General features: G+C 41.2%; 1 protein-coding gene across 2 annotated transcripts in view; it reads right to left on the bottom strand.

Moving 5' to 3' along the window:
• Positions 1 to 12,832, bottom strand: part of LOC119741508 — a 96,006-nt gene that overhangs the window by 59,529 nt on the left and 23,645 nt on the right. For both annotated transcript variants that reach the window (XM_038217292.1, XM_038217300.1), the window contains exon 2: positions 3,354 to 3,505. In XM_038217292.1, the coding sequence (XP_038073220.1) occupies positions 3,354 to 3,505 (152 nt within the window). The remainder of the gene's footprint in view (positions 1 to 3,353; positions 3,506 to 12,832) is intronic.

Raw genomic sequence — 12,832 nt, 5'->3', positions numbered from 1 at the left:
GACTGAGACCGAGACCGAGACCAGCCACTTCAAGGCGGACCGAGACCGAGACCGATATGGTCCGAGACCGAGACTGAGATTGAGACCACGGATAATAAATAACAAAAAAATAATAGGACTGAACATCTACCAAGACTTGTAAACCTGATTTTAAAATATACTGCAAGTGAAACTTGCGCGATCCCCCTGGCATGCTAGCAATTTTTACACAGTTGGTTAGTATGGATACTTGTCAGTGTCCCTCACACAAAATGGAAGATTTCTATTGTTTTAGTACTAGTGACCTTGGCCTTTGACCTGTTAGCCCGAAAGCAATAGGCCTCCTAAGACTACCAAGAACAACCTACAAATCAAATTTCAAGTTCCTAGTAAAGTTTTTCTCAAGTTATCGTGCTGTCAAGAGTTAACCTAACCAAAACTACCGGTATACTCTCGAGGACAATGCTTTGTGTTTCCCTTCGTCCCTGTAATATAACACTCTCCCATAGACTAAGCACACAACCTACTACAGAGGACCGTTTTGAACAAAAGACCCAACTCCCAAGGACTGAAAGGATCTGTTGTTCTCTCTTTGTATGTCATCCTCTGGGGTTATGTAGAACACGTACACATGTTTACGTTACATACGTAGTGTGGACATTCTTTTGTTTTCGTGTAGTTAAGAAAAACCAGTGAAAATTTTGTTTTATTCACACTGTGAAAACTCTTTCAACCCATTTGTTTCTATGATTCCCTTTAGTGTTTCTCTTCATGTTGCCACAGATAAACCTAACCCCAAAATGCCTCTAAACCTGTTTTCCAGAGAGGGGGAAACATTGTGTGGACATGGGCAAGTCCACACAACGTCGCTGCTACCTGGTCTATGTGGACATCTTTTGTTCAGAAGCCCACACAGTGAATGTAATGCTTGTACATGGGTGCACACACAGAATCACAATGCCCCATCCAGCTTACAGCCAGGGGGATAAAATTTGGAGCTAGAAAATATTGCAAAATATTGAATTGCAGCAGTACGACTACTTTGGGGATCCAGGACTTTCCAACGTGCAGTCCGAACCAACCACGAAATATAACGATTCGTTAACAAGCTTAGGTTGACAACAATGATCTACAGGCTAGCAAATGTTTTTTAACTATGAACGGTACTGAATGAAGTAAACACAAAGTAAACGAGCGAGCTGTAAATGCTACATATTGCCGGTCTCGACCCGAGACCGGCCAAAATATCAAGACCAAGACCTAGACCACAGCTCCCGACACCGAGACCAGCAAAAAGTGGTCTCTACAACACTGTCGTCCACAATCCACACAGGAAGCCAATACTGCTGACTAAATTCAAATCAGATTTGTAAACTTTGGGTGTTAAGGACCTCTTAAACCGTGTTCACCCTCTCAACTAGTGGCCTTCTGCTTTTCAGAAAAGCAGAAAAGCAGATTTTACATTTTTGTACAATGAATTTTTTGACTTTTCTGCTACCTGAAAAGCAGATTTTACTTTTCCTCCTTTTCCTGGCGGACGAAAAGTGGCCATCTGCTTTTCTGCTATCAGAAAAGCAGATTGAACGTTTAGTGACAATGAATTTTTCTGCTTGTCTGCCACCTGAAAAGCAGATTTTACTGAGGTGGCCGAAAAGTTACCATCTGCTTTCCTCCTCTCAGAAAAGCAGAAAAGTGGATCGAACGTTTTGAAAACAACTGTGCATTCATTCAACTTTTCTGCTTTTTGGATACCGGACAAGCAGATTTTACTTAGGCGGCCAAAAGGGGCTATCTGCTTTTCTGCTACAAACTGAGCAGATTACAACGTTCCTGAATGCAACTATGTCACTCTAGTACCCACCCAAAATGGACGATTCCAAGTGACTCCGCCTCCGCCGTACGTCATCACAGATTATGCCAGGCTTACTCCAATCCACAGACCGTTTTACGAGCGACTAAGACATGCTCACGCCTCACATAATATGTGATTGACACCGTGGAGTTCAGGATACAGATCTCCACGGTGTCAATCACATATTATGTGAGGCGTGAGCATGTCTTCGTCGCGTGTAAAACGGTCTGTGGATTGCTTTTCTGCTAGCAGAAAAGCAGATGGCCACTTTTCGTCCGCCAGGAAATGGAGGAAAAGTAAAATCTGCTTTTCAGGTAGCAGGAAAGTAGAAAATTTGAAAAATGCATTTTTACAACAATGTAGAATCTGCTTTTCTGAAAGCAAAAAAGCAGATGGCCACTTTTCGTCTTCCATACTGTGTGTTAATAACCCTCCAGAGGGTGTTGGCAGTACCGAAGCAGAAGCACAAACAAACCCTTACAGAATATGCCTCCATGTATGTGGAACAATTGTATATTTCCTTAAAATTATATTGTTATTTCTTGTATATTTCAGTTGTGCTGTGCAGAATGGAAATAAATGTAAACTGAGTGAATGAATGAACCCTAATACCGGTACCTAATAGTAGTGCTTCCACTGGGATACGGTTCTTGGCATGAATAATTATACTTATAGCAATCTTTATTTACTTGAAGATGAACAAATGACAGACCTGAATTGTGTGTGATTTATCTTCTTAACTGGTACATGTATTGATCAAGAACTGTTGTTGTCTTTTACATTGAAGGGGAGGCAAGCGCTTTGTACAAGAGGACAGTTGGGCATACAGCACGCCATATGTGCATTTGTTACGGCAGGAGCTGAGGGAGAAATAACATATAGTTTTAAGTTCTAACATGGTTCATGGTGGATGCAGCTGTTATGAAAATGGCCACTGGTTTTCAAGAAAATTTAAAACATCCAAAGAATCAACTATTTTATCACAATTATAAGGTAATGTGGAAAAAAAATCAACAACAACAAAAACAGATGCAAATGATTTTTTCCCCCATTCTCACATATATTTCTCCAAACCTTTCTGTCTGTGCATTGATAATTAGATTTATTATCACCCATATAAAAATCAGTATCTCAAGCACTGTGCTCAGTATGAGCAATAAGTAACAATCCCTTCACAACTGGGGAGATGTCTCACACGTAAGTTTAGGACTTCACAAAAACCCAATTTGCATAAATTCGGAACAGCTGCAGTTCCAGTATTGACAAAAGACCACAGGTGTGTAAGAAAGGGCATACATGTAGAAATGCACTCTAAAAATGAACACAGGCACCTTAAGTGAGGCAAGTGTCAATAGTTAACATAAAAACAATGAACATAAAAGATTTTGACAAATTTCAAAAAGTAAAGCAACTACAATGTACCTACACGATGAGCATCTAGTAAACATCATAAATATATTTTTTTGCTCTATGGAGATCTGCTGTGGTAACAGCAGCTTAATGAAATCCATTTCAAATTTACCTGTGTGCACCACATCGAGGCGGTGAGGATTGTCATCTACATGACCAATAATTAGTAGGTTGGTCTCTGATGAATCGTCACGGACATCTTTCATACTTCTAATAAAAGAAGTTTCATCGACAAATCTTCCCTCAATGCTCATCTTTTCCAATCTGAACAGAATAGATACAGAAATAACAGTGAACTTTTGACATCCTGCACTCGCTGTGTACTGTTTTTACATTAATTCCTGCCCTCGACATGTTTAACGACAAGCTTGACTAATATGAATTGGGAACAAATTATGTTTCTATATGGAGGGCCAATGGACAGCCCACCCGTACTGCTGGGGAAGCATTCATTATTACAATGGGGATATCTTTCGTTTGCTAGATCAATTCACGCTTCTTTCTTTGTTCCGGTTTTCAAACAATTGTTATTAAAATGTTACACTCAATTGAAAATCAGAAAATCGTGTCAAAATCTTCTTGATCGAATAAGAATGTATATGCATGGATGCCAATTGACCCAGGAATTAGATTTTGACCTCTCAAGCAATCAATTTGCTCCAGGCTATAGGTTGCATACATTCACCTGTACAGTCACGTGAACTGTACCAAGCGAGACGTGTATCATGTAACTGCCAGGTGTAAATATTTATGGCCTACTGATTCTTAGACATTCGGAAGATAGAGGGCAGGGTTTTCAAAGTAAAGACTGCGATCACTACATTGCACTGTGAATGCGCTAAACCGCAATGTTATGCCTCCAACTAAAAATTGTGCAAGAAAATTGCATTCTACAGAGAGATACTGTTTAAAACTACAAAACATAAAGTTAATATTAAAATTAAGTGATGTGTGCTAAAGGTACCCCGGCACGTGTAGGCTCTTTAGGTAATTGTTTTTCTGGCTCTCACTGAACCTAGCCTTACTTTCAAGATGTTAGGCTGGCTTTCAGAAATTAAAAACTTTTTGATTTCTTAAATTGGATGACCAGAAGTGGAGATATTTCACTTGTCTTAAGGCAACACTGATGCCTTTTTATCATGTTTATAAACAAAAATGCAGTACATAATCTTATTATTGGCTTTTCCACATATTTCAAAAAAAGTCTTTGTTTTTGTTATGATATTCTTTTCTTTCTTTTTGTTTTACCATAAATCCCATAGACTTTGTACATGTTTTATTCAACCAGGCACTTCTGACATAAAAGAACGTCATTGTAAAGCCCCCATAGTGAACTTGGTGTGAAGGTAGACCAGGATGTGTTATAGGTAAAAATTGAGGCGATGTCATGATGACGTCATCATGTCATTTCTAATGGTTACTTCAGTTTTTGAGCACTTAAGCCATATCTCAAGAGCGGAATGTGCAAAAGTAAAAAAAAAAAATTTTTAATATCTGTATGGGTATCTGTATTGTTCCAGAAACCTATGCAGTCATTAACGCAACGGAGAGAGAGGGTGCACACTGGGATGTTACACCGAGCGAGGTTCGTGGCCGAGGAGAATTTTAAACCTCTTCACCGAGTCAGATTGACCAAGGTTTTCGTCAATATGGAAATTGTCCAAACACTGTTCCTTGGGGGACTCCAACTGGTACCGGTACTTCCTCTGATGCTACACTCTCCAGTACAACTTTCATGTTGCGCTGTGTGAGGAAGCAGGTTAGCCACTAATGTAGCATGCCACTGATGCCATATCAAGTGTGTAGTTTGTGGGGGAGGGGGGTTTCTGTGGGTATGGTGTCGAATGCTTTTGAAAAATCTAGGACAGGTATGTCGACTTGCTTTTTTGTGTCAAACGATTTGAGTAGATCATCAACTGTAACAATGAGCCAGGTTTCGCAAGAGTAGCCACTGCTGGATCCATGGCTTAGGTGTGTCAGTATGTTTTGTTTTCCAGGTGTACCATGATTTGCCTGTAGATGACGTGCTCAAGCTGTTTGCATATCACAGACGTTAGGGAGATAAGCCGGTAGTTTTCAGCAAGGTGTTTATCCCAGTGTTGGAGTCGAGTCCTCAAAGGCGAGTACTCCGAGTACTTTAGGGGCCGAGTCCAGGGCCAAGTCCAAGTACACTCTGATGAGTCAGAGTCCAAAGCACTGAGTACGAGTACATTCAAGGCCGAGAACTGGGCCAAGTCCAAGTGGCTAAGTCTGAGTCTGAGTCCGAGTTCGAGTATAATACAAAAAAGTAAAAAATAAATAAATAAAATAAATAAATAAATTAATAAATTAAATTAAATAAAACAAACACGACATGCAATATTTTCTCCTTTACCAACTGGTTAACACTAAACAACATTTTATTATTGTAAACAATGTAACAAATAAAAAATAAAACAAAATTCATCAAATAATTAATGAATTGGCACTTTTTGCTTTCACCATTAAAACAAAAAAGACACCTGAAGTATTGGCTACTTTGAAGAAACATTTTTTCAGACAACAAACTCAGTTTAGTACACAAGAAAAACCCAAAATTTACAAAACCAACCAAAAAAACAAGACCTCCATTGCTGGTTGTTTGTTATTTCAATTGTACACAAATAGTCCTACATATTGAAAAACTGTGAAGAGATGAGCGAACATAAGAAGCATGAGCTTGGCCACTTCCGATTTACGAATGTTAGTAACATTGGGGAGGTGGGAACTAGACTAAGCCATAAAACAGGCTTCAACTGTGCCATCGTGCTAGCAATGCGTTCCAGGTTGAACAATGGAATCGATTAAAAAGAAATGTACTGGATGTGTATACTCCCGAGTACAAGTATGAGTACAAGTACAAGTACAAGTACTCCAACACTGGTTTATCCCCCTTTTGAACACACACGATAATGTTGACATTCAGCCAGTCTGTTGGTAGGTCGCCAGAGTCAAGCGATTTCCGGTAGATGACAGACAGTGCTGGGGAAATGTTTACATCACAATTTTTTAAAACGATGTTGGAGATGTTATCACGTCCGCAAGCCTTGTTAATCAAATTTCCTGGGAGTTTTGCCACTCCAGCTAAATGAATGACAATGCGACCAATTTGTTGATCAAGAATTTTAATCACCCAGGGAAGCTTGTCATGGGCGTCTTGAGTAAAAACTGATTTGAAGTGATCTACCAAAATGTTTGCCTTGGATGAGCTATCGTTGATTAGGGAGCTTTTGCTCTTCAGGGGGGCAACAAATACATTGTCTTGTTGCCTGGTTTTAATGTACCTCCAGAACGGCTTGGTGTTGTTGTTACTGAGGCCTTTCTGGATGACTTTGTTTATATCCCAATCTGCCCTTCTGATTTGTTTCTTGCACTCCTTCTGGAAGCAGTGCGCTTGCCATTTGTTGTGTTTCTTGGCACGCTATAGGCCTTTTAACACTAGACAAATCTTGGGGTGGATGTGGAGTTGACGCAGGGTGGAAAACAGGCAGCCTGGCAGTTTCACACTTGAAAATGTTCAACCCTGCGCCAACCCTGCGCCAACCCTGTGTCAACCCTGAAATTGATTTTGCCCAGGGTTGAACTCAACCCTGCTCCACACCAGGGTTGAGATTTTCCACCCGTGTTGAAACTCTCGCCAGGGTTCAAAATAGTAGTAACCGAGCGGAATAAGCTCGGTTTGCACACCAACAAGTGTGAAAAAAATGATGCAGGGTTGAACGAGACATTGAAAAATAAAAAAAAAATCAACCCGGGACAGCACTTGGTACGTCCAGGGTCGAGTTCAACCCGGGTTGAGAGGTTCAAGTGTGAAAAGGGCTCTATAGAGTCTCCTTTTCCATTTGATCAATTTTATGATGGTTCTATTAAACCAAGGTAGAGAGCTGTTTCCTTTCCTCATATTGTACAACACTGTTGTAGGGGATATCTTGGGAAAGAGTATCCATGTCTTCTGCTAAATTCTTCCAGTTTGCACATGAGTACACTGGTAACATTTTTGTGGGTGCATGATGAACATGAAATGGTTTTGCATTGATGTCAGTTATCACGCATGTCATGATCAGAAATTCCTGGCGCACGAACTAAAAGACTTCACCAAGGAGGGGTTTGATGAGAACACTTAAGTCCAACAAGTTGTTCCCGCGTGTAGGTAACATGTGGACTTGTGACAAATTTGAGCTTGGTCTGGTTTAATTGTCTGTCTGTTGTTGGGCTACAATGTACTTGTCTGGAGTGGGCTGAAGTTGTGATTGGAAAGAACAGTATTCACTGAAGTGTCGGGATCCAGATGAGGTAGTTAATCATTATGGAAGGTGAAGCTGCCACAGTTAATACTGCTGCATTTATGGCATTTCCATTGAGCTGTGGCCAGTGGAGTGGTTTAGCTTTCAAAGTCTGCAGAACACAATTCAATACATTTTTTTCACATACGTACGTCATAGGCCAAGTTCGCGCAAGGACTATAGTTGACCAATGGTTAACTAACGTTTGCCCGAACTCTGTCTAGTCCACCGTGGTTGACTACGCTAGTCGACTATTTGGAACCAGCCTACTAGGGTTGGTTGCTTCGCTGGTAACCAATAGCCGCGCGCATTCATAACGCAAGCAGAGAGCCAGGATCCAGAAGTTTTGCGATGACATTTTGACCAGCGTTTGACTAGAGACGTTCGCACGTTGCTATCAGTGCGCAGGCGTAAGGTACGTCACAAATCAACCACTAGTCGACTAATAGTCCTTGCCCGAACTTGGCCATAGTTTCACGTAAGTACGTGGTAAGTTCCACGTACGTACATGATAAGTTATTAGTTTCACGTACGTACATGATAAGTTTCATGTACTTATGTGATAAGTTTCACGTACGTAAAAACTACGTCTATCAGTATATCACGTTTTACTGCGTCCGTTTAGTTTCAGTTTCCACGTGCGTGTTAGCACATACCATGGGAATAGCATGCGAGCTTTCGGTTGTGTTGTACATTTGGTGACTTTATAGCAACGATAAGTATGATAGCCTACTTCCACAAGTGTGTCACGTCATATGACTACGAGCAAACTAACACGTGTACATGTACGTCCATATGTGAAACTTATCGCGTACGTACGTGAAAACTTATCGCATACATACGTGAAACTATCACGTACGTACGTGAAACTTATCACATACGTACGTGAAACTTATCACGTACGTACGCGAAAAAAAAGAAAAATATGTGTGGCAGTAACACACTTCCGTAAATACATGACTGGTGGAACCAAAATACTGCAGTCATCACAGACTACTCCTTTTCAATTCCAAGTTACTGGGTACTGACATACATGTACACCACAGGGGCAAATACTGGCATGTTTTCCACGAAGTTCGGGATTTGGAAGAAATGTCGCCAGAAAGCAGAGTGCCAAAATGGTGCAGAGATGGTTCGGTTTGAATTTGCTGCAGCAGGGTTCACTTGAACTTGAGAAGAGACTATTTGGCAGCAATCTTTTGCAGGAATACTTGGTTTCCATGTCTAAGTGTACCTTGGAGTATTCAGATGCTGGTACAATTGGAGTAGAAACACAATGGTGAAATGTGAAGCGAAGAGCCATGGTTGTGCGATATGGTGCAGACATTTCAAGATGACTGACCAAGATGGCATTCACGGTGATTTTGTTTGTTTACAAGGTGGTATATTGGGGCCGGCATCCAGCAATTACTCATTGATACTCTACATTTTGTAGTCCAAACGGCAGACCAAGTGATGATTGTGTCAGAATAAATATGGATTGATTTAGGACTTGGTTGAGGCAGAATTTCCTTGATTCCTACAGACTGAATTGGAGCCGATAAATACGCCTCTCTCTCTGCGCAGCGCCCTCTCTTCCTTTTAGTTTTGTTAGGTCATACATGTAGATAATTGCACAAAAATGTGACGTCATTACGACGTCAAAAAAAATGAGATTTTTAAAATCACATGGGAAAATCCAATCATCTTGAAACTTGGTGGGTAGGTATATACTGTGACTAGTATGCAAAATCTGAAGTGACGTCATGATTACGTCATCACTTGATTTTTTTAATAATTTATTAACTTTAACATGTTCTTCTAAATAGCACAATTTGATATAAAATAGATTCAGATTTACTTCAAACTAGGCACAAAGACCCCAAGGTTGAGTTGGCCCTAGATAAGTGATGTCATAATGATGTAAGATTCAAGTCACGTGACTTCACCTTAAATGTGTATATTGAAATATTTTACATCTAGAATACTGTACGTCCGACTGATAGGGTTTGAACTTGACATGTACATGCAAAATGTAAACAGGGATGTGTTACAAACAAAAATTTGAGAAATGTTATGATGACGTCATCATGGGTCATAAGGCATCATCTTTAAGGTGCATGGAACTATGTTCTTGCATTATTTACCTGACTGCATATGGCTGAAAACAAAACATTAAGTCATAAATAAGACTTAGGATTTGCAGGGTTGGCATGATCGACGAATGGGAGGTTTGCAGTAACATCATGTGAATGTTATCTCTTAGTGAGTTGTTTGGCTCTGAGAAGAACCAGGTTTTACTCGACGTTTCAAATAGTATGCTCTGCTCGTCATCGGGAGACTGCTGGACTCTTGCTGGTGTAGTAGTTCAAGCAGTGGATGCTATTAGTTCAGTAGACTATTGAGGCGGGAGATTCTGGAACAGGATGCCAAGTTTGGTGGATCATTAAGGCAGGAAATTCTGTCAGGATGCTGACGTGCTGGATAGGATGCTAAAGTGGTCTGTGTGTGCTCACTGAAGTCATAAAAAAAAGGGTTGTGGAAAAGTCCTGTTTCTGTTTATGGAACAGACACAAATCTAGATGTCTTTATTTAGCTGCGGAATGATGTTAAGCTACGCGATAAGTGAATATGTCAGAAGTCACTGACATAGTTAGTACGGCATGCTATATAAGTGCTGTTTATTATTAAATTATTATTATTACGGCAGATAGGTGAACTTGGCAAACAGTCAGAGTATGTCATGAGAAGAATATTTGTCTATAGGGCCATCGCAGATTTGTCCTTTGACGAAATATAGATAGAATAACAAGCAATAGCAGCTATTCTAAAAATTTTGAAAATTGCTTATTAGTCAACATTTATTTGTCAAAGGACACAATCTGCAATGGCCCTATAGCCAAATATCTTTCTCATGACATACTCTGACTTTGTGCAAAATTCCACACTATCATCAAGGGCACAATTACCCCAAATATTTTCCGGCCTATCTGCCCAACTATTAGGGGCTCAAAAGTAGGACGAGCAAGTGAAAATCCCAAAAATGATTATGCTCTGATGTCGAGAGCAAGTGCTAGTGGGATGTTTCTTCTGCTGAATTCGCATCCATTGGGAAGGTTTAGCTGTGACGACAAAACAAGTTGTGTGGCGTGGTGACTGCGCATGCCATCGACCAGAATTCCAACGCCTTTTAACCACACCCTGCTACTTGCATCGATGCACACTACTTTGCATACCAAATGCACCTGTAAAGCTAAGTCTTACACTTATACATGTATCATCTTCATCGGTCGGCTGCGGAGCAGTCCACTACCAGGTTACACCATGCATGTCTCTGCTGGGCCTGTTCTTCAATGATGGCTGCTGTGAGGAAACCATCTTGGTCTCAAATGATGGTCTGCACGTACTGTAGATAGGAGGTGCATTGTTGCCCTGGTCGTCTCTTTTCCTTCTTGGCTGTGTACAAAGCATAGTGCAGGCTCTGTCTGGTTCATGTGCAAGGTGTGGCCTAAGAAGTTCCATTGTGTCTGTTGCACCTCATTGGTGAGTGGTTTGGCTTTGATTATGTTGAGGATGACACTGTTCAGAACCCTGTCTGTCCGTTTAACTCCTAACATGATGCAACATGAGGTAGCAAATGCATTGATCTTTTTCTGCATGCCGCTATCAAGTATCCATGTCTCACATCCTTACAGTAATACAGTGCCTTGACATCTGATGTAACCAATCTACCGGTATCCCTCCAAAACTGTTGACCAAGCTAGGGTCTTTCGTCATTTGAGATTCTAAGTTTCGGCGACATGCTTGATGGGTTGATTATCTACATGTAGGCCAGGGCTTTTTTTTTATCGATGTTGAACATAATGTACTCTGTTTTGGGGACACTCGACAAGGCCTACATTCATTGCAGTTTGAGCAGTTGAGGATAGCTGTAATTGGGCTCTCTGTATGCTGGACTCTAGAAGGCAGATGTCATCTGCAAAGTCCACGTCATTCAGTCCATGTCATTCAGTGACTTCTCTGGATATCTGCATGATCGTCTTGCATGTGTGACCAGCCCTGTATTTTCTTCTTTTGTGGCGTCTATCGTCAGGTAGTCTACCAGGGGCCGTATCATAAGTCCGACGCCTCATAGGTCCGACGCCTCATAAGTCCGAAATTCCGGACTTATGAGGCGTCAGACTTATGAGGCATAACATTTATTAATTCCGCTTCATAGGTCCGACGCCTCATAAGTCCGACGCCTCATAAGTCCGACAAATTAAACGCCTCGTTTTTACGTTGTCGGACTAATGAGGCGTCGGACTTACGAGGCGTCGGACCTATGAGGCGTCGGACCTTTGAGGCGTCGGACTTATGGGCCTTTATTTGGTTAGGGGATGCGATTTTGTCGGACTTATGAGGCGTCGGACCTATGAGGCGTCGGACTTATGAGCGGACCCCATCTACCACAGTGACAAAGAGGAATGGGCCAAGAACATCACGCTGCATGGAGCACACCAGTATAGTTAGAGGAAACCGCTCTGACATGCCGCCATCAACACAGACCATGCTCTGAGAGTTGTCGTAGAGTACCCTAATGGCAGCAATGGTGGTACTTAGTATTCCATAGTGGGGTAGTATGGGGAACATGAACTCCCCATCAATGGAGTCGAATGCTTTCTTGAATTTGATGAAGGTGGCTATTAGTGGAAGTTGGTGGCCATGGTACACTTCACATATCAATCGCAGGATGTGCGTTTGTTGTACATGTACATGTATACAACTCCTTGCTGGTCTGAAACCTGCCTGGTTCTTTCTTAGGATGGAATCGATACATGTAGATGGTCTTATTCTATCGAGGGGGATTCTGTTGTAGACTTTTTCAGCAATTAACATCAGTGAGATCCTTCTGTAGTTTAACAGTTATCTGAGTCAAGTCACCCTTTTTGGGGACAGGGAAAGTTCTGTTTTCGGAGTTGTGGCATTTTATCGATGATCCGAATTGAGGTTAATGGTGTATGCTCAGTTTCGAAAAGAGTTGATCCACTTTCTGTTAACAAGAATGTAATCAAGCTGGGCATTTGTTCCAGATGGGTGCATCTATGTCCATCGCCTTGATGTCGGCTGAGGGAATCTTGTCTGGATTGGGACTAGCTGATGTTCTTAACATTAACTTTGGCCACTGTAGCATGCGTAGTGGCAACAAGTCTAACATTCTGCATGCAAATGCACGAGCTTTCACCAGCAGTTCTGAACGCATCAGGGAAATAACAATACTGGTTTCCTTGAAAAAAAAATAGAGATTGAAAGCATGGATGTAGCCTGAATG

The sequence above is a fragment of the Patiria miniata genome, unplaced genomic scaffold, assembly GCF_015706575.1.
Source record: "Patiria miniata isolate m_02_andy unplaced genomic scaffold, ASM1570657v1 HiC_scaffold_11, whole genome shotgun sequence".
Classification (NCBI taxonomy): domain Eukaryota; kingdom Metazoa; phylum Echinodermata; class Asteroidea; order Valvatida; family Asterinidae; genus Patiria; species Patiria miniata.
The sequence above is the reverse complement of the archived record's forward strand: the minus strand, read 5'-3'. Positions and strand labels throughout refer to the sequence as shown.